Here is a 19,854-nt window from a genome sequence, read left to right on the forward strand (position 1 = left end):
GCGCAAAGTCAAAGGGAGTTGTGGGGAAAGAGAAGCCACGCCCCAGACCCCCAGAGGTTTGCCACTCACCGCAGAACCATCATGTAGAGGGGGTTGTGGGAGATGCAGGCTATCAGGGACACGAAGGAGATGAGGAAGATGGCCGGGAGCAGGAAGTGGGCACAGGGGACAGGGCACGATCCTGTCTTTGCTGAAGCGGATCCCCCAGTCACACAGCTGCAGTTCAAATAGATCTTGAAGAAGAAGGGGAGGGGAAAAGGGGAAACTTTGTGATTATTTCACTTTCACACACTTCAGAGGTCTGCACCAGCTCTTCCTGGAGACTTAGCTTTCAACCCTTGTGTTCTCTGGATCTGGTTCCCAGGGAAGCTGGGTGAGGCTGAGGAGGCCAGGTGAGGATTTCAAGCTGGCCCAGGGGTCCCACCTCTGTCACTGTTTGGGCAACAGAAACCATCTTCTGGGATGGGCTGGGCTCCTCCAGAAGTCACATCTGCCTCTGGATTCCCCGGGAACACTGCCAGGCTAGGCCCCCCACCCCCAGCTTGGAGCCAGGGGCCCAGGAGGGCTCTCCTTTGGGCCAGTCCTCCTGTGCCCAGCAGTGGCGGTTTTGCAGATTGTTGTTTTTGCTGTTTGTGTGTTTATTGCAGAGGGAGGCATAACCAGTAGGAGGGCAACGGGAACACAGTGGAATTCCCTGAGTTCTGATGCTGTCAGGCCTTTGCTGGAGCTCCCTGCCTGAAAGAAACTCCTTCTGCCTAGAAGGGACTCCTGAGGAGGCCCCTGTCTCAAGTCTGCAAGTCCATATGGCTCAATACTGTTGTCCAACTCACTTTAGTGGCCACTGCCCTTGTCTGGTGGTCTTCACCTTCCTTCGCTGCCCTTGTCAGATGGCCCAGCCTGTGACAATTTCAGTGTCCAAGCAGTTACAGGACTAATATCGGAACTAATGGACTAGTATGTCTCCTTCTGCCAACAGTGGTAACTATGCACCCTCTTCACTTGGCCCCTAGGAAACTCCAAAGTTAGTTATATACAATATGGCTATTACTCTCTTCAGTCTAGATTTTTTAAATAGAGACTTTTTTCTTTATAATTTACTGGTTTTTTTCTTGATATTTTGCTAATGGATTTTTGTCTTGAGGTACGTATGCTGTTATGGGAAACTTGCCAAGATTATTTCTGGAAGTAGGTGACTCAGAGGTAACTTAACAAAGATAAGAAAACCACAGAAGCCAACACAACTGGAAGGCAACTCAAAGAGCATCTTGTCCAAGTTCCTTGTCCTTCCTCTGCCTGGGAGCCACGCTCCTTTGCCCACGGAGGTGGCAGTGGCAGCAGCCTTGCCCTGTCCTTTCAGAGGAGGTTGGTAACTAGGCACTAGCCTTGCCCATCTCCTCCATACAGGCTTAAGGGAATAAGGCATGTTCCTAGCTTACGTTAACTGCACAGTCTTCTCATTGCTCAGCAGTTCCTAAGCCTGGCCCGCCTGGCTCTGGCTCCTGCCTGCTCCCTGGCCAGCTGGGCGTGACACTCCTCCTGCAGCACCAAGCCTGGCCTTTTCTCTTCTTTCCTACAGCGTGCCCAGTACATTCATGCCCATGGGACTTGTACTTGCTGCTCCCTTTAGCTGGAATGCTGCTCCTGGTGTGCATAGAATTCTGTTCTGATTGTTCAGTTCTAATGTCACCCCCTCCGGGAGGCCCCTGGGAACTCTCCATCCTATTAAGTCCTTCCATGGCATGGGTTACTTTCTAGAATTACCCTGTGTGTTTATTTGATAGAATGCACACTCCATGAGAACAGGGACCTTGTCTGATGGGTTCACTATCACATCCTCAGCACTCACGGCTGTGCCCAGTGTTCTGTTTATTGAATAACTAAACAAATGACTCAAGTCAGTTTGCTGCTGGCTGATCCTAGGAGGTGTGGAGCCACAGGAAAATGGACTGAACTTTGCCAAGCGAGTCCAGTGAATGGAGGCTGCCCAAGTGGAAGGCTGGTGGCCAGAAGATAAATGGCTTTGAATAGAAGTGCCCCAAACTGAGGCAGAGCCCTGCGTTCAAGTCCCAGGTCAGCCTGAAATAGCTGCATGACTTCAGGCCAGCCATGTGGCCACACCTGGGAGTTGAGGGGTTGAACCAAATGCCCTCAGCTACTGCTTCTGGCTCTACCCTTCCAGGTCCATGTCACAGAAGGCTAATGCCCTCAATTTATCTGGGCCACGGCCAGCCTGCAGGACCCAGAGATGCCCGTGAGGATCCTTCAGGATGGGGCTCCAAGGCCTCAGCTGAAGGAGTGCTTTGACTGGTTTCTGCTCTGAGCAGTTAGGCCTCAAGAATGTGAATTTGTTGGATGTCGGCCAGTCTTTAATTGACTGTGGGCTGTCGGCATCTGGTCATGACCTCAGGGGTAGGGAGGTAGAGAGAGGCTGGATGTGGCTCAGAGGAGGCCAGGATGCTGGTAATGAGTGTGTGTGTGGAGCCCCGCCTATCCTGGAGCCGAGAAACAGTCTTTGAGGGCATGCACTGAGCTCCGAGATCCTGTGGGGCTCCTCTTGCCTCTGGACCCTGGCTGCCCTTACCAATTGCTTGGAGGTTGCAGAGCTCATGTTGATGTTTCTGCAGCCAGCGTGGCAAGGGGAGAGGTACTCAATTCCATTGTCCCCACAGACCGGGTGGAAGATAGAATCTGGGCACGAGCAGTCCCTGCGGCAGGCAGGAGGCTGCGGATGTATAGAACTTGATGTGCTGCCAGCAAAAGAGGAAATGGGGAGTCAAACAAAGCAAGACCAAAGAAAAACCCTACCCTCCAGCCCAGTGTGAGTTCCTGGCCTGATGAGTGTGTCTGTGCATCTTTATTTATTTTGGGCCAGTGCCACCCTGGGATGTGGATTATGCCTGGTGGAGCCAACAGTGAATTTGCCACTGGTTAGTGGTCACGGCATCTCTCCATTTCTTCTGCCACTAGGAGCCCAAATCCACTAATTATGCGCTGGGAAGGCCTGAGTGGTGAATCCCCTGCCACAGTAGGGGTCAAGACAACCAACCAACCAGAAAGGGCAGCTGCAGTGGGCAGGTCACAGACAATATTTGCCTTCCCTCTTCTTCAGCCTGAAAAACAGTGGCTGGGACCACTGAGGCAATCCAGGATTTAGTTAGCTCTCTGTCTCCTGGCTTAATGTAGACCTTGCCTAGGTTACTGTATCCCCTTGAGCTTCAACCAGAGCTTTCACTGGTTGATCTCACTGTTCCCCGGTATCTGACATTCATGACCTTCTTCAGGGAGGGTTGGGAAAGGGGCTGACAAACCACTGTCCAGACATTTCACTAGTATAACTGTACAAATGAGAGTTCATCTCATGTGCCAGACGCTGTGCCCGGGGGCACATGCATAATCATCACAATGAGTCTACAGTGAATTACTCGCCTTCTGTGGATTAGAAAACCAAAGCTTAGAGAAGGTAAGTAACTCCCCCAACTAGTAAGGAGCACTGGCATAGAGTCCAGGCCTGTCTGAGGACAAAGCCGTGTGCTAAACTCCCAGTGGACGCTGCCAAAAGGCCCAAAGGCTTCTCGACTTTTCTCAGTCCACAGTCAGCCTGCAGAAGTGCCGTACAGACCAGGGGTGAGCTCCCTACCCCAAGCAACCCTCCCTTCCCTCAAACCCCTTCTCTCCTTCACCCACCAAAGACAGAGGAGGTCATTTCAAAGAAAAAAAAATAGAGAAAATACCAGGGCTAAAAGGTACAGCATCTCCAAATGTTGCAACTTTATTAGGCAAAGTCTAAAAAGAAGCTTGTTGACAGGTGGCACCCGGGAAAAATAATAATAAAATGCCCCTTGCTTGGCTTCGTCCCCCTCACAGGGCTCTGAAGCTCTTCCTGAACATAAAGCCCAAGTTAACACTGTGACCCATATCGCTGTCTGCAAACCCACAGGCAGACTTTACCTGCCCTCCTCCTCACCTGCCCTAAGTTTTCAAGTCTGCCATCACTCTCATTATTATTCTCCAGATCTTTTCAAGTCTCCTTTCATCTCTCTTCAGCAGCTCAATGAAACTGAAATTCTAGCCAGCACAGAGCTGATGCTAAACATAGCTTATTTCCTGGTTCCTGTGGCTCACAGCCCTACAAATTCATCCTGAAATCAAACAAATTAGTTTTTGGTGCTTCTTAAGAAAACAGAACTCTAACCCTGATTGCTGGTGGCCCAGTAAGAGCCTTTGATCTCTTCTCATAATGGAGCATACCATTCAAGACCTGATTTTCTAAGTTGCCACGTGAGAGATCAGATCAAAAGTGGGCCGGGCGGGGTGGCTCACGCCTATAATTTCAGCACTTTGGGAGGCTGTGGCAGGCAGATCACTTGAGGTCAGGAGTTTATGACCAGCCTGGCCAACATGGTGAAACCCCACCTCAACTAAAAATACAAACATTAGCCGGGTGTGGTGGTACACACTTGTAAGGCCAGCTACTTGAGAGGCTGAGGCATGAGAACTGCTTGAACCTGGGAGAAACACTTGAACCTGGGAGGTGGAGTTTGCAGTGAGCAAACTCCTTGAACCTGGGAGGTGGAGAAACACTTGAACCTGGGAGGTGGAGTTTGCAGTGATCATGCCACTGCACTCCAGTCTGGGTGATGGAGCAAGACCAGAATCTGTCTAAAAAAAAAAAAAAAGTGTACAGCACAGAAGAGAGTTGAGGAAGCAGGAAGGAAGATGTATAACAGCCAGATCTAGGCCCTGGCCTTAGCAAAGGGGATCTCTGTGCCCCTTATTCCCATTACCTAGGGGGGTAGACTTCGGCCACAGTTGGGGTGGAGCATCCCATGAAGAACAGAGGAACACAAAGGATCATGGAGATGGTGATGATGGTGGTAGCTACGCGGGGAATGGTTTGCAGAGAGAAAACAAAGCGCTTCATGAGGATTCCTCCAAACAGCATCCCCAAGGCTGCAGCAGGTAGGTTCACAGCACCTGTAAGTGAAAAGAAGCAGGTGATCCAGGTGCACAGGCCTGGGACTGCATGTGGGCTACAAATAGTGAGCCGGATCACTGAGAAGGAAGCATGGTTTCAGGAAGGAACAGTTGGTATGTTAAATTGTAATATAAATAGCTGACATTAATTGAGCATCTACTGCTTGCCAGGCACACCTAGAGAAATATCTTGAAACAGGATTGCCTTGCCTATACAAAGAATATAGAAGTGGGGTTCTTGTAGCTTAAGAGATGTGGGTTGAATATGCATTTATTAAGCACCTTTCATTCCTTGGGGCCTCTTTGCATGGGACCACATGAGGTTAGCAACACGAGAGTGGTGACCCCTATGTACCAGTCAGAGATGGAAGGCCTGAGGGGTAAAGTCACAGCCAAGGACCAGCCAGGGGGTACACGGGAGTCACCCTCAAATCTCATGCACTGATCACCTTGCCAACTCCATATGGTTAAACTCACCTGTGAGTTGAGCCCAGTGATTTCCTAGGGTACTTGGTGGGACCACATCTGTAGTCCTCAACACAGTTGAAAAAATACTAATGCTGGGCCCCACCTCCAGAGATTCTGGTTTCATTAGCCTGGGGTAGGGCTGGGCATCTGTGTTTTGTAAAGCTCTCCAGAGGAGCCTCTGGTGCAGCCTCGGTTGAGAATCACTAAACCATGTACTCTCTAACCAAAGCAAATATATTCAGGTCCCTGGAGAAGAAGAGAAAACCCAGGAGGCATTTTGTCTAACCTCAAATTCAACCTTCCCTCTTTTCCTGTGTTGTCCCTGATGGTGTCAGGGCCTTTGGGAAGCTGTCAGACTTCCAGCCCCTTTACAGGGAGGAAGGCAGCCCCCAGCCTCCACCCACTCCTGACTGGAAGGATAGGAGTCAGAAATCTGCCAAGAACTTTCTAGATTGCCAACCAGGAAAACTGTCCTTAAAATTCTTTCTCCTGGGCAGTCCTCCTCTGGCCCCTGCCTGTGTCCGGTCTGGCCTGCACCCATCCCTGAATGGATGGCTGGAGTGCCTGCCTCCTGGCCCAGGCAAGCCCTGTGGCTCCTGCAGCACCCTCTGGACTCACCAATGAGGAAGTTGGCGTAGGCCGCTGAGGTGCCATACTGCTTCTCCAGGAACTTATTGAGGAAGGTGGAGAGGCCAGCAATGACGGAGGAGAAGGTGCACTGGGCCAGGACCACCAGCACGAAGAGTGGGTTCATCAGGAGCCTCAGAAAGATGCGGGGAAACTCTGTGAACAGACCATCGTCAAGAGCCGGCTTCTGTGGCAGCCAGCATGGGGCACCCCTTCCTGCCCCCTCCTTCTGAGGAACTCTCTTTTCTAGGAAGGGGCAGAATCTGAGCACCAGGATGTTCTGTGGCCAGTCTAGGGGCATACAGCCACTCGAGCCCCCTCTCCACATGCTCATAGTGCCTAAAAGAAACCAGGTGGCAGGCAGATAGAAATAGGACTAACACTGGAAACAGTCTCCTCACATGCCTGCCACCCCACAAGAAGGCAAGAGGGGAAGTGGGAGAAGAACATGGGACCAGACCGCGGGGTGGCCACGTGACTGATCCAGTGCAGTTTGGGTCTCCTGGTCCCTGCAAAGCAGTGGTCACCAGGATCCCTGGCAGAACCCCTGGGCTGCAGGCACACCTAGGGGATGGGCCAGTTACAGGCCATCTGCTCCTACTGCCCCTTACCACATACAATACCACAGGGGCTGGGGTCCCCTGGCCATTATCCTCTCCCTTGCACTGTGCCAGCCCACCCAGGGCTGCAGGGTCAGTTACGTTTAATGAAATCCACCAGGGAGCCTCTTGACTTGGCCTCCTCCAACTTCCTTGCTTCGTCTGCTGTGGCAGGATTCCTCTGAAGGCAATAAAAGGGGTGAATGTTCATGGCTCAGGCTCACTGCAGCTACCCTTCCCTGGAGTCTCTGGCCTCAGAGGCTCAAGGCTGGGTGGAGGTGAGCCACCCCAGGCGTGTGTGCATGGGAGGGCATCCAGAGAATGCTCTCTTGAAGCAAACAACACCTGCATTTCCGTGAGCCCGGTGTTTTGGCCGACAATCAAAACACATCTATGTCAATGCCTCCCACGATACCTGTGGGCATATTATTTCATATCTAACTTTCCCATGACTGTTGCCAAAGGTGTCTTCCTGGACCCCACTCCTCACCCCCATCTGTCATGGCTACACTTCTCCCCTACGCTCAGATTCCAGGGGATACTGGCTTCTGGGATACTCTGGTCTAGAACGCCATCTGTTTCCAGTCCCACCCTCCTCCCCCTCTCTATCTCCTCTCTGGTATTCTTGCTTCCTCCTGAGCCTAAAGGTGAGTGCTGCTCAAGGCTCTGTCCTAAACCTTTACCTGCACTTTCTTGGGTATACTACCCCAGGGAACCTTCGTACCTCTTCTGACCTTGTCAGCTCCAGCTTAAGGCCCTGCAGCTCTGAACTACCTTTCAGATGTGAGGCCCCTGGGCTCTGACAGCATTAGGATCCTGCCGGGAACTCATTGCCAGGAATAGGCTCTCCCATTCACTGAGTGCTTACTCCCTGCTGGGCCCGTGCCCAGTATTCACATGCTTTGTCTCATTCCTCACAACTCCTTCCCATATCGCTACTCTAATTAGCTGGAGCACTGTAAAGAAGAGGAAGCTTAGGAACAAAGAAACTTGGCAAAGATGACTCAGCTAGTTTATTGCTTTTTAATTTTTTTAATTATTTTTTTAGAGGCAGGGTCTCACTCTGTCACCCAGGCTGGTGTGCAGTGGTGCAGTCATAGCTCACTGCAGTCTTGAACTCCTGGGCTCAAGTGATTCTCCCACCTCAGCCTCCCAAGTAGGTGGGACTACATGCACTCAACACCATGCCCAGCTAAGTTTTTAAAATAAATTTTTTTTTGTAGAGATGGGGTCTTGCTATGTTGCCCAGGGTGGTCTTGAACTTCATTCCTTCCCTACCCACCAATCTCAACCTGGGCTCAAGCAATCCTCCTGCCTCGGCCTCCTAAAGTGTGAGATTACACACCTGGCCAACTCAGCTGGTTTATAAGTAGAAGAGCTGCATTCAAACCCTGCCTGACCCCAGCACCTGCATGATGTGCAGCCAACCTCTGAAATTCTTCCCCAAGACAAGCTGAGGTCCTCCCATCCCTGCCCCTCTTCCCCCGGCTGGGCCTAGATTTTATATACCTCATTGTCAAACATTGAGCTCTATTTTGAGGCTTGAAGCCTGGGCATAAACTTTAGCTCCTTCTTCTCCTCCAAGCCAGCTCACTGCTGAGCCCTTCTGGGCATCCACCCTAGGAATGTCTATCCTTATCCTTGCCCTGTCCCAGCTCTCTGACAACCATTGCTGCATTCCCCATCTCTCACCTGGTCTCTGCACTGGCCTCTTCAGATCTCCAGCCTCCATTCCTTCCCTACCCTCTAAACTCAACCTAGCTGCCATATTGCCACCCAAGTAGCCATCCAGTCACTGCAGTGCTCCAGAACTTCATGAAATTAGAACAATCTTTAGACCCTTCAGCTTGACATCAAGCCCCTACCCAGACTTCTCTTCCTTGCTCTCCATTCTCATCCTGCCCTCATTCCTTTCCCCAGTAGGTATGACGAAGATGCTCAGAAGGTCCCCCGCTCAAAATATGCTCCAATCTCAGCCACCCTCATACTCTTCAATGCTAGAAATCCCTCAGTTTTTCAGGTTCAAACATTGACAGGCCCTATTAAATGTAAAAGTTGACTATACCAGGTCGCAGACTTGGCTTTTATTGGCTCTTAATTCTTTAGCTCAATTTAGATAAGCTCAGTGTTTCCCAAACTGTTTCCTGGAGGTCTCCTGACCCTCGAGATGCTGACATGGTAAGGGAACATGGAGGAGATACCACCTTTTGGAAATTCACCAACACCCTCACCTCTCAAAGCCTCTGGGAAGTCCTGCATCATGAAATTTGTTTAGATTTCACCCTGGATTTGCTTAACATGCTGTAGCTTTTTAGCTCTATTTATTTTCTACCCCCACATCCCTTTCTTAAACTCCAATAGGTAGAGTCATGGGCTCTTGGAACCTTACCTTTGCTCCTATGGGCATTACTCGAGGGAAGAAAAAAAAGGGGAAAGACGTGAGAACCAAGAAGACTGAAGAAATAAGCAGGCCTAGCCACCAGGCTCCAATCCATCGGGGGTCGCCCGGGACCAAGTTAACTGCAGCTGAAGAGAAACCAAAGGGTGCAAGTGTTTGTTGAATGCGTGATCTCACCTTACTGGAAACAGAAACCTCTGATCAGAGGGAGTTTTACTGATTTTCTTCCCAGGATGGAGAAGAGGCAAGCCATGAGCTAGATTCTTGGTCAAAACAGCATTCCCTCTCCCAGCTATTCGTCTTCCCAGAGGACCAGGGCCACTGCACATGAAGCAGAGCATCAGAAAATCCCTGGGCAGGAGGGAGCAGTACCTTCACCTCCTTATTCAACTCCCAGCCCGTGGTAGGAGTAGTGAAGAAGGGAGTTGACTCTCACTCACAAGGGCACACCATGGGCCAGACCCTAGACCACGTGCTTTCCATCTGTTTTCCACTGGGTTCTTCTAGCAAGTCTGCCCACTTCTCACCAGTCGAGAAACTGAGGATAGAAGGGGTTAAGTCCCTTGCCTCAGGTTAAGGCTAGTATGTGCCATTTCATTGGTCAATTTCAAACCTATGTCTTCCTGATACGCAAACCTGCCCTCTTAACCATTAAACTACTGCCTCCCAACTTTATGGATCCCTAACAAAGGAGGCCCCATAATCCTTAGAAGCCTAAAGAAACAGCCATTAACTGTGTGAGCTGCCTGGCTTCCAAAGGAGCAGCTTTCTCTTGGCAATTCTCTTGCACACGTGTAAAAGTCTGCCATTGTGTTTCTCTGGGTAAAGAAACTATCCAGGCATAAAGGGAAGGAGAAGGTGGCAGAACGGTTCGGTCAAATCATGACAAGCATCCCTGGGCACTGCCCTGAGCGCTGGACTGGGCGCTCAGTAGCTGGTCTCTTTGGACAACCAAGAGCCAGGAACCAATTCGGGAAGTGCCAGCAAAAGGACAGAGATGGCTTGATTCTGAGATATAAGACACCCCCCTGGCTTTCCACTTTCATTTGAAGTACAGCCAAATGACACCATGCAGATGGCACTGTGGTCTGACAGTCCTAGGGATGGGAGTCTAGGCTCTGGCAGCATGGTTGCAACTAGCACCTGCCAGATATCTGTGACCTGACCTGTGTGCAGGGCACTGGTGTGGGTGCTCTTCCTGGAGTCTGGCTCAGTCCTGCCTTTCAGCCACGGCTCCAGCTGAGCTGGAACTTCGTATCCCACCCACACACTCACCACACTCTCCACCCTACAGCACTTTGCCTGTCCCTCTGTTATGGTGCTGACCTTCCCCGTCTTGTGGGAGACTGGGTAGTGTGGGACATGCTCACAAAGGCGGGAAGCCCTTGCTTGATTCATCCTGGGGCTGGCTCCCTGAATGGTTATCGCAGAACTTATGCCAGTGTCTAGGGACTATATCTTCTCATCCATACCACTTGTTGAAGAATACAAACTCATACTGTTGACTTCTTAATATACATCAGGCTTGTTCTGATCTTTACAACTTTATTTTACTATCATTAGCTCCATTTTATAGATGAGGCAGCTGAGGCACAGAAAGACAAAGTCGCTTGCCTAAGATCACTTGGCTAGTAGGAGATGGAACCAGGCTGAGACCCAGGCAGTCCTATCCCAGCACCCACACAGTCAAACACCATGTTATACCCTCTGGATGTGAGTCATCATCCATGTGTATATTTTATATGGTGTTTCCTTTTTTCCTCAAAAGAGCTCTTATTAAATCGTTTCTTTTTTTAAAAAATAACCAGCAATATCTTAGAATCAAAGAACCATAGAAATATTTTTAATGCCACCACCAACATGAGCACTGTGGTGGCAACACCTGAGGTCCTGCCCTAGGTCTCCAAACTTCTTAAGGACAGAAAGTGAGTTTGCTTCAGCAGGTTGTTCCCCCCAGTAGCCAGCGTGGGCCCTGAGAGGAGGCGCACACTGTCTGCTCCTAGCTGTTTGAGGGACTGCAGGGATGAATGAGGACGTGGCAGAGCACATCTGGATCTGAAGCTTCATTCTCTGTTCTGATTGAATGAGGGGGCCGGGGGCTGCTTTATTGAGCTGGGGATGGGAGTGGGTATCCTCTGCACACACTCACCTGTGTTGACTCTGCCGTAGTCCACGTAGATCTGCAGCATGACAGAGCCCAGCAGGTACCCGAAAGCCGGTCCAAATACAGAGATGGCAAATAAGATGGCTGGAAATGGAAGTAAGGGGAAGGAGACTGAGAGAAATGGAGAGAGTCTGGCCGTGGGAACTCCCAAGCTGAGGGAGAGTCTTGAGATGTCACTCCATCTGTCCCCAAGCCTGATAAGCACACACCTATGGCATCTCCCACCAGCAAGGCCAGAACCACTCAAGATTCCAAGACATATAGAACCAAGGCTATTTCTACCTCCAGCCAACTTCCAAAGAGACCTGCTTGCCAGGAAGGAAACAGGCTCCAAGGCATTTAAAAATGCCAGGTGATGCTCCCTGTGGGTACAATGCTGAGGGCCCTCGGAGGAGCTTATGGTGCCACAGAGCCTGTGGGGGTGGTCTGTCTCATCTGGAGTATAGGCCCTGAGGATGCTCAAAGTGGCTTGTTCTATTTTTTTTTTTTTTTTTTTTTAGGTGGAGTTTCACTCTTGTTGCCCAGGCTGGAGTGCAATGGTACAATCTTGGCTCACTGCAACCTCTGCCTCCAGGGTTCAAGTGATTCTCCTGCCTCAGCATCCCAAGTAGCTGGGACCACAGGTGTGCGCCACCATGCCCAGCTAATTTTGTATTTTAGGTAGAGACGGGTTTCTCCATGTTGATCAGGCTGGTCTCGAACTCCTGGCCTCAGGTAATCCACCTGCCTCGGCCTCCCAAAGTGCTGGAATTACAGGCATGAGCCACCATTTCTAGCCCAAAGTGGCTTGTTCTAAGGGAAGGATTTGGGCATTCACATGGTCATCTGCTATCTGCTTTGCATGGGCTTCTTTGAGGCCAACCTTCCCCTAAGTGGATGTCTCAGAGAAGACATGTGTGTCCTGGCCTGTGCCTGAGGGCTAGACAGCAACAGTAGCTGCTGTTGGTTTAGGGTCTGTCCAGTGCGCAACACCAGCTAAGTGGTTACATACGCCATCTCATGTATCCCACAGTCATCCAGTGCACGGATAATATCAGCTTCATTCTAGAGGTGAGAAACCTGGGGCCCTGGGGTTCAGCCACTTGCCTCAGATCACATAGCTGGGAGGTAATAGAGCTGACATTCAAACCAAATCTGTCTGATCTCCAGGCCTTTGAATTCATTTGCTGGTTGTAAGCAAAGAGGGTGGGACCTCAGTTTAGTCCCCCAGGGCCTCATCAAGTGCTATATCAGGACCTCACCCCTCCCCAAAGCCCTCTTCAAACCGGTGACTCACAGATATACAGGGGCGAGTTGCTGGGCTCTGAGAAGTCGTCCACATAGGAGATCCCAAATGGCTGAATAGGCACTGTCCCGATGCCAGCCAGCAGCTGGGCAACCACCATCAGGCCCCACATGCTGCTGGTCTCCTTCTGGGGGTTCTGGGTGGTGCTGTGGCACTTACTGGGAGGCAGGTCCTGCCAATGCTTCTGGCAGAGCTCAGCCTGCAAGTGGCTGTTGTTTCCTGCAACGAGAGTGCTTGCTGGTCTCCAGGTTCCATCGGCTGGCCTCTAAACCTGGCCTTTCTCCCAGGCCCCTTGGGGAAGGACCAACTCTGGCCAGAGGCTGTGCTAGCAAACAGGACATGGCCCCTAAGGATCACGTCCTTCTGTCTGGCCAGCAGGAGGGACTCTAGAAACTAAGGTGAGAGAGAGGTAGAATGTGGGCTCCCCGGCACCAGGAGCTGCTGTTTCTCAGGTGGAGAGGAATCTTCCTCTCGTGAATGTCCATGCCTTCTCCTCCATGGGCACTGGTGGGCAGCGAGCACGGAGAGGCCAGTACCTTCATCCATGGAGGAAAGGGGCACCCAGCTGGAAAAGGGGGTTCCAGGGTCAAAGCCCAGGACCGTGGGCCTCCAGCACCCTGTGCTCAGCCCTGGGGCTCTGGGCCTCCAGGGTTCTTTTCAGCAGGACAGAGGTCATGCTGTTGCACCGGGTTGGTGTCACCTATAACCTGGGTTGCATCCCTGGTTGTGACTCCCAGAGCCTTCACTTCTTAGTGAACCCAGCACCAAGTCACACTGGAAGACCTACTGCCAAAGACATTTAATATCCTTGCCATTCTGGGGAAGCTCCCAGAACTTCTGATGCTGGAGGGGCTTTAAGACCCTCTAGTTCAACCTCTCATATTACAGGTGGGGAAGCTGAGGCTGCTTCTTGAAGCCCTTCTGTGAGGGTCCCAGACACCCTGGGTGAGGCCTGTGGGCACTGTGGTTCCTGTGGCTGTGGCCCTTGCCAGGCTGGACTGCCGCTTCCACGCGTCTGTTTTTAATTTGGCCCACACCAAGCGATTAGCATTGTCAGCTCTCCAAAGCCTTAGGGGTTCTTGAGGGCTCCTTTCCATGAGATCCCCTTTTCCTGTCTCATTCAGGCTAATGGAAACCGCTGATGTCACTGATCTCACTCACTTAACACTCATGGGATTCTGTTTAATTCTCACTTGTGCTGCCCTGAGCTAGGTAAGCCTAAGTCCCACAGAGAGGAAAACCGAGCGCCATAGACTAGCCCTGCTCCTCACACTGGACTGTGCCGGTGCTGTTGGGCTCAGGGCTGCCCTGGATGGTGGGGCTGGGGAGAGGGGTCTGTGCTCTTCATTGCCCTTTCCCCTCTCCCCAGTCGCACACCCCTCACCCAGCCTGGCCCCACTGTTGTCTGCCCTCTACATGGTGTCTATGCAGGACACATTTGAAAGTTGCTGTCATGGGAGCTCCCCCATCAGTCAGGGAAGCCTGTCCCAGGAAAAGGAAAGGAAGCCAAGGTGTCTGTTTGGTCAGGGTCATCTAGACCTTCAAGAGCTGTGTTCATGGAAGGAAGCATCCAGGCAAGCAGCCAGGGACTGTGGTCAGGGTCCCTCTGTACCTCCCTCTTCCCACTCCATGTTCATTATCCTGCCTTTCAATGGCAGAATTCAAATAGAGTGGCCCGACCACATGATGACATAATATGCAACCTTTTAGAATTAGGGTGAAAATATAGCCTTTTTTTTTTTTTTACATGGAAAGACAGCTGGAACTGCTTATTAGAATAAAAAAAAAGTAACTAGTAGTTTGGAGAAGAATATGTTCCCTAATTTATAAAACGTTTGTGGACTACTTGAATATGCAGAGAAAACCTCTGGAAGACTAAGGCTTTCTCTGGGTAACGAGACTGTGCTGATCGGCTTTCTCTGGGTAACGAGACTGTGCTGATCGGCTTTCTCTGGGTAACGAGACTGTGCTGATCGGCTTTCTCTGGGTAACGAGACTGTGCTGATCGGCTTTCTCTGGGTAGTGAGACTGTGCTGATCGGCTTTCTCTGGGTAGTGAGACTGTGCTGATCGGCTTTCTCTGGGTAGTGAGACTGTGCTGATCGGCTTTCTCTGGGTAGTGAGACTGTGCTGATCGGCTTTCTCTGGGTAATGAGACTGTGCTGATCTTTTTTTATTTGCCTTATTTTGTGGGGAAAAGAAAGAGAGATCAGCCTGTTACTGTGTCTATATAGAAAGAAGTAGACATAAGAGACTCCATTTTGTTCTGTATTTGAGATGCTGTTAATCTGTGACCCTACCCCCAACCTTGTCCTTGCAAGAGACATGTGCTGTGGTGACTCAAGGCTTAATGGATTTTGGGCTGTGCAGGATGTGCTTTGTTAAACAAGTGCCTGAAGGCAGCTTGCTGGTTAAAAATCCTGCCCGTCCCTGGGCAATGGAACATCTCGGTGTAAAACCCGATTGTACGCTCTGTTTACTGAGATAGGAGAAAACCGCCTTACGGCATAAGGTGGGACTTGCTGGCGGGACTTGCTGGTGTAATGCTGCTAAAAGGTTTATGGAGATGTTTGCATATGCATATCAAGGCACAGCATTTTCCTTTGAACTTATTCATGTCACAGAGATCTTTATCCATATGTCTTACTGCTAATTTTCTCCCTTCAATGATCCTATTGTCCTGCCACTCCCTTATCTTTAAGATGGTAAAGATAATTATCAATAAATACTAAGGGAACTCAGAGACCGGTGCTGGCGTGGGTCCTCTGTATGCTGAGCGCCGGTCCCCTGGGCCCACTTTTTCTTTCTCTATACTTTGTCTCTGTGTCTCATTTCTTTTCTCAAGTCTCTCATTCCACCTAACGAGAAACGCCCACAGGTGTGGAGGGGTAGGCCACCCCTTCATCATTTATTTTGTAATTTGTCTGAAATGAACACATGATACTTTTGAAATTCAAAGTTTTTGTAAATAAATATGTCCAAAGCTTAACAACGTCTCTCCCATTTCTTCTTTGTCCCATTCCCATTGCCCTTCTTTCTGCTCTAGGCTCTAGGCCTGCCACAGTGGAGCTGAGTCTCTGCCCACCCCCACCAACCACAACCCACCGCTGACATCACCAGTCTCACTCACTTAATGAAAGGACACAAAGATAGATGTGTACCCGCCCCCCACCCGCTACACCCTTGTTCTGCTCTCTAATCTTTGCACATACCAGAGATTTCGTAAGTTCTGTGAGTACCTGGTTTTCTGCACGTACCAGAGATTTTGTTTTGCACATACCAGAGATTTTGTAAGTTCTGAGGCAAGGTCACAAGACGTGTTTAAGTAAGATAAACTCTTGCTGCCATAAACCTGCTCTCCCGCCTCAAAGTTTGAACCAAAATATCAGAAATGGCGGGAACCAATCATAGTTAGCCAAATCGCCTTGTTCAAACACTAGCCAATCATATATCTGATTTGTATAATAACTCTATGCCCACTTTTCTTAGACTATATAACACTGCTCGGAGCTCAGTGGGGGAGCTCTCCTGCCTGTCTCGTTTCACGAGCGAGGGAGAGTTCCAGGTTCGAACCTGTAATAAAGATCCTTGCTGCTTAGCTTTGACTCTGGACTCTGGTGGTCTTCTTCGGGGAATAAACGGTCTGGGCATAACAAATGGGGGCTCGTCCGGGATTTCCCCCAAGCCCACCAGACCCCCAAGTCAATGGATCTTAATCTGTAGGTAAGCCGGCTTTGTCACTGTCTCTGTCTTTGTCTCTGTCTCCCTGAAATTTCGCGAAATCCGTGATCTGTAATCTGTATTGGTCTGTTTTATAAGTGGCATGGTCTTGGCGGACACGCTAAAAGACAGCCACTCGGGACTGGTGGGAGACGTCCCCCAGTGCCCATCTGGGGGCCTCCATCCTTGGTTGCCCCGTCTGACTCAGGTCGGAAGTCCGACACGCGCTCGCGAAGGCTCATCGTTTCTCACTGTCTGTCCGTTATTGTTAAGTGTAAGTCCAAAACGAAACATAAAACCTTTTCTTCCCCTTCCAGGACCGGACCTGTCGGATACTCCCCTCTGCTTCACACTCATTTTCGTCCCTCCTTCTCTTTGTAGGAGCAGTCCAAAGATGGGCAACAACCAGAGCACGCCACTCTCACTCCTTGTTACCAATTTTAAGGATGTGAATGCTCGGGGGCGTAACTTAAGCGTAGAACTAAAGAAGGGAAAGCTAGTTACTTTCTGCCGTTCGGAGTGGCCCTCTTTCGGCGTAGGGTGGCCCTCCGAAGGAACTTTCTGTCTCTCTATTATTACTAAGGTAAAAACTAAGATTTTCCTGCCAGGGCAGTCAGGACATCCTGATCAAATTCCTTATATTCTAGTGTGGCAAAATCTTGTGGAAGACCCACCGCCCTGGATAACTCCATTCATCCTTGAGCCTTGCAAGGTCCTAGTAATGCGACCTACAAGACAAAGGACTCCCTCTGCTCCCTCGGCCCCTGTGCTGCCAGACAGCCAGGACCCCCTAACGTTAGAACCCACACTTCCCCCACCATATCCGCACCTTATCCCGCAGGACCCAGTCCCCCAGGGTGGTGCTTCCGTAGAGGGAAACCGAGAAGCAGAAGCAGCCGAGAGCGAAAGTAACCCGGGGGGGCCGGCCGGCCTAACGCGAGGCCGTGTACTGCGGGACCAAGCTTCCCGACTCCCTGACTCCACCGTAGCCCTGCCTCTCAGAGAAATAGGATCGCTCGATGATACCGGGCTCTCCCGTCTCATGTATTGGCCTTTTTCCACTAGTGATTTATACAATTAGAAGTCCCAAAATGCTCGGTTCTCCGATAATCCCAAAGATCTAACCTCGTTGTTAGACAGTGTCATGTTTACTCACCAGCCAACCTGGGATGACTGTCAACAGCTCCTCCGAATCCTGTTCACAACGGAGGAGCGGGAAAGAATCCAAGTTGAGGCCAGAAAGCTGGTTCCAGGAGATGACGGCCAGCCAACTGCAAATCCTGACCTCATTAACGCGGCTTTTCCTTTGACCCGGCCCAGATGGGACTACAACACGGCAGAAGGTAGGGGACGACTGCTCATTTATCGCCAGACTCTAATGGCGGGTCTCCGGGCTGCAGCTCGCAAGCCCACCAATTTGGCTAAAGTATATTCTGTGTTACAAGGTAAGACAGAAAGCCCCGCTGTGTATTTAGAGAGATTAATGGAAGCTTTCAGACAGTATATCCCTATGGACCCGGAAGCACCGGAAAATCAGGCTGCGGTAGTAATGTCCTTTGTAAACCAGGCAGCATCAGATATTAGAAGAAAACTCCAGAAATTAGAAGGTTTAGAGGGAAAGCAGATTCAGGACCTCCTTCAGATGGCCCAGCGAGTTTATAATAATAGGGATACTCCAGAAGAAAAACAGTTCAAGGCAACCAAAGAAATGACCAAAGTTTTAGTAGCAGCTTTCCCCCAGGCAGGGAATGGCCAAAGCAGAAAGCAGACAAAGCAAGGCTCTAGGCAAGGATTAGAAAAGGATCAGTGTGCTTATTGCAAGGAACGTGGTCACTGGATTAAAGACTGCCCAAAGAAACGGAGACCAGCTAACCCTACCTCCGTACTCGTTACCCAGGACTCTGACTAGGGAAGACGGGGTTCGGACCCCCTCCCCGAACCCAGGGTAACTTTGCAAGTGGAGGGGTCCCCAGTTCGCTTCTTGGTCGATACTGGGGTGGAACGCTCAGTCCTAACCAAACCAATTAGAAAAATGTCTAAGAAAACATCCTGGGTGCACGGGGCCACAGGCATCAAAAAATACCCCTGGACAACCCAGAGGACTGTAGACTTAGGAACGGGAAAAGTCTCCCATTCCTTCCTAGTCATCCCAGAGAGCCCCTGCCCTCTACTAGGGAGGGACTTGCTGACAAAAATGGGGGCCCAAATCCACTTTGAGCCAGAAGGGCCCAAGATAACTGATTCCCAAAACAGGCCAATATCTATCCTGACTGTCACCTTAGAAGATGAGTACAGACTCCATCAAGAGCAAAAGCCCCCCGATCAGGAAATTGACTCTTAGCTCCAGCGTTTCCCTGAAGTGTGGGCAGAAACTGGGGGCTTAGGGCTAGCTAAACATCGACCTGCCATATTTGTGGAAGTTAAGCCAGGGACGGACCCGGTTCGGGTTCGGCAATATCCTATGCCCCTGGAGGCAAGAGAAGGAATTACGCCCCATATCCGCCGACTCCTAGACCAGGGAGTCCTACGGGCTTGCCACTCATCCTGGAATACTCCACTGTTACCTGTTCGTAAACCCAACAGTACGGACTACAGGCCAGTACAGGATTTAAGAGAAGTTAATAAAAGGGTCATGGACATACATCCCACTGTGCCCAATCCATACACCCTTCTGAGTGCCTTACATCCCGAAAAACAGTGGTATACCGTTCTTGATCTAAAAGATGCTTTCTTCAGCCTTCCTCTGGCTCCCAAAAGTCAAGGACTCTTTGCATTTCAATGGACAGATCCTGAGAGGGGCATCAACGGTCAGCTAACATGGACCAGGCTGCCACAAGGGTTCAAGAACTCGCCAACCCTGTTCGATGAAGCCCTTCATGAAGATCTGGGTGAGTACCGGCGGCAACACCCTGAAATAACTCTTTTGCAATATGTTGATGATCTCTTAATAGCAGCCAGATCCCCGGAAACTTGTGTTCAAGGGACTGAGGACCTCTTGAAGACTCTGGGGGAGCTAGGCTACCGAGCCTCAGCAACAAAGGCTCAGATCTGCAAGTCGGAGGTAACTTATCTGGGGTACCTATTAAAAGGGGGGCAACGCTGGCTAACCAAAGCCCGAAAGGAAACAGTCCTACGCATCCCTAGACCCCAGTCGACACGGCAAGTGAGAGAATTCCAGGGTTCTGTAGGTTATGGATACCCGGATTTGCTGAGTTAGCCAAGCCCCTATACCAGGCAACAAAGGAACGGCAGCCCTTCAATTGGACGGAAGAGGCTGAGCTGGCCTTTCAACAAATCAAAACTGCCTTGTTATCAGCCCCCGCGCTGGGGCTCCCTGATGTCTCCAAGCCCTTCCACTTATACGTAGATGAAAGTAAAGGTGTTGCAAAAGCCGTGTTAACACAGTACCTAGGCCCCTGGCAGAGGCCAGTTGCCTATTTGTCAAAAAAATTAGATTCAGTGGCTGCTGGCTGGCCACCCTGCCTGCGGATAATCGTGGCAACCGCCCTAATGGTCCGAGATGCTGATAAACTTATCATGGGGCAAGAGTTGCGCGTTATAACCCCGCATGCCATTGAAGGCGTCCTCCGGCAGCCGCCGGACCGATGGATGAGTAACGC

At 50.6% G+C, this 19,854-nt stretch overlaps 1 protein-coding gene and 1 long non-coding RNA gene across 2 annotated transcripts in view; one reads left to right on the forward strand and one right to left on the reverse strand.

The window, feature by feature from the left end:
- Positions 1 to 18,258, forward strand: part of LOC144339016 (uncharacterized) — a 71,311-nt gene extending 53,053 nt beyond the window's left edge. Inside the window, exon 2 of the long non-coding RNA XR_013413564.1 lies at positions 16,616 to 18,258. This is a non-coding gene — a long non-coding RNA (uncharacterized LOC144339016). The remainder of the gene's footprint in view (positions 1 to 16,615) is intronic.
- Positions 1 to 19,854, reverse strand: part of SLCO2A1 (solute carrier organic anion transporter family member 2A1) — a 97,708-nt gene that overhangs the window by 9,786 nt on the left and 68,068 nt on the right. The window contains exons 4-11 of the mRNA XM_015132120.3: positions 12,507 to 12,734; positions 11,216 to 11,314; positions 9,058 to 9,194; positions 6,771 to 6,849; positions 6,061 to 6,225; positions 4,785 to 4,974; positions 2,582 to 2,747; positions 70 to 233 (exon numbers count right to left, since the gene is read on the reverse strand). Coding sequence (XP_014987606.1) covers positions 70 to 233; positions 2,582 to 2,747; positions 4,785 to 4,974; positions 6,061 to 6,225; positions 6,771 to 6,849; positions 9,058 to 9,194; positions 11,216 to 11,314; positions 12,507 to 12,734 — 1,228 coding nt within the window. The remainder of the gene's footprint in view (positions 1 to 69; positions 234 to 2,581; positions 2,748 to 4,784; positions 4,975 to 6,060; positions 6,226 to 6,770; positions 6,850 to 9,057; positions 9,195 to 11,215; positions 11,315 to 12,506; positions 12,735 to 19,854) is intronic.

This window comes from Macaca mulatta, chromosome 2 (assembly GCF_049350105.2).
Source record: "Macaca mulatta isolate MMU2019108-1 chromosome 2, T2T-MMU8v2.0, whole genome shotgun sequence".
NCBI classification, from domain to species: domain Eukaryota; kingdom Metazoa; phylum Chordata; class Mammalia; order Primates; family Cercopithecidae; genus Macaca; species Macaca mulatta.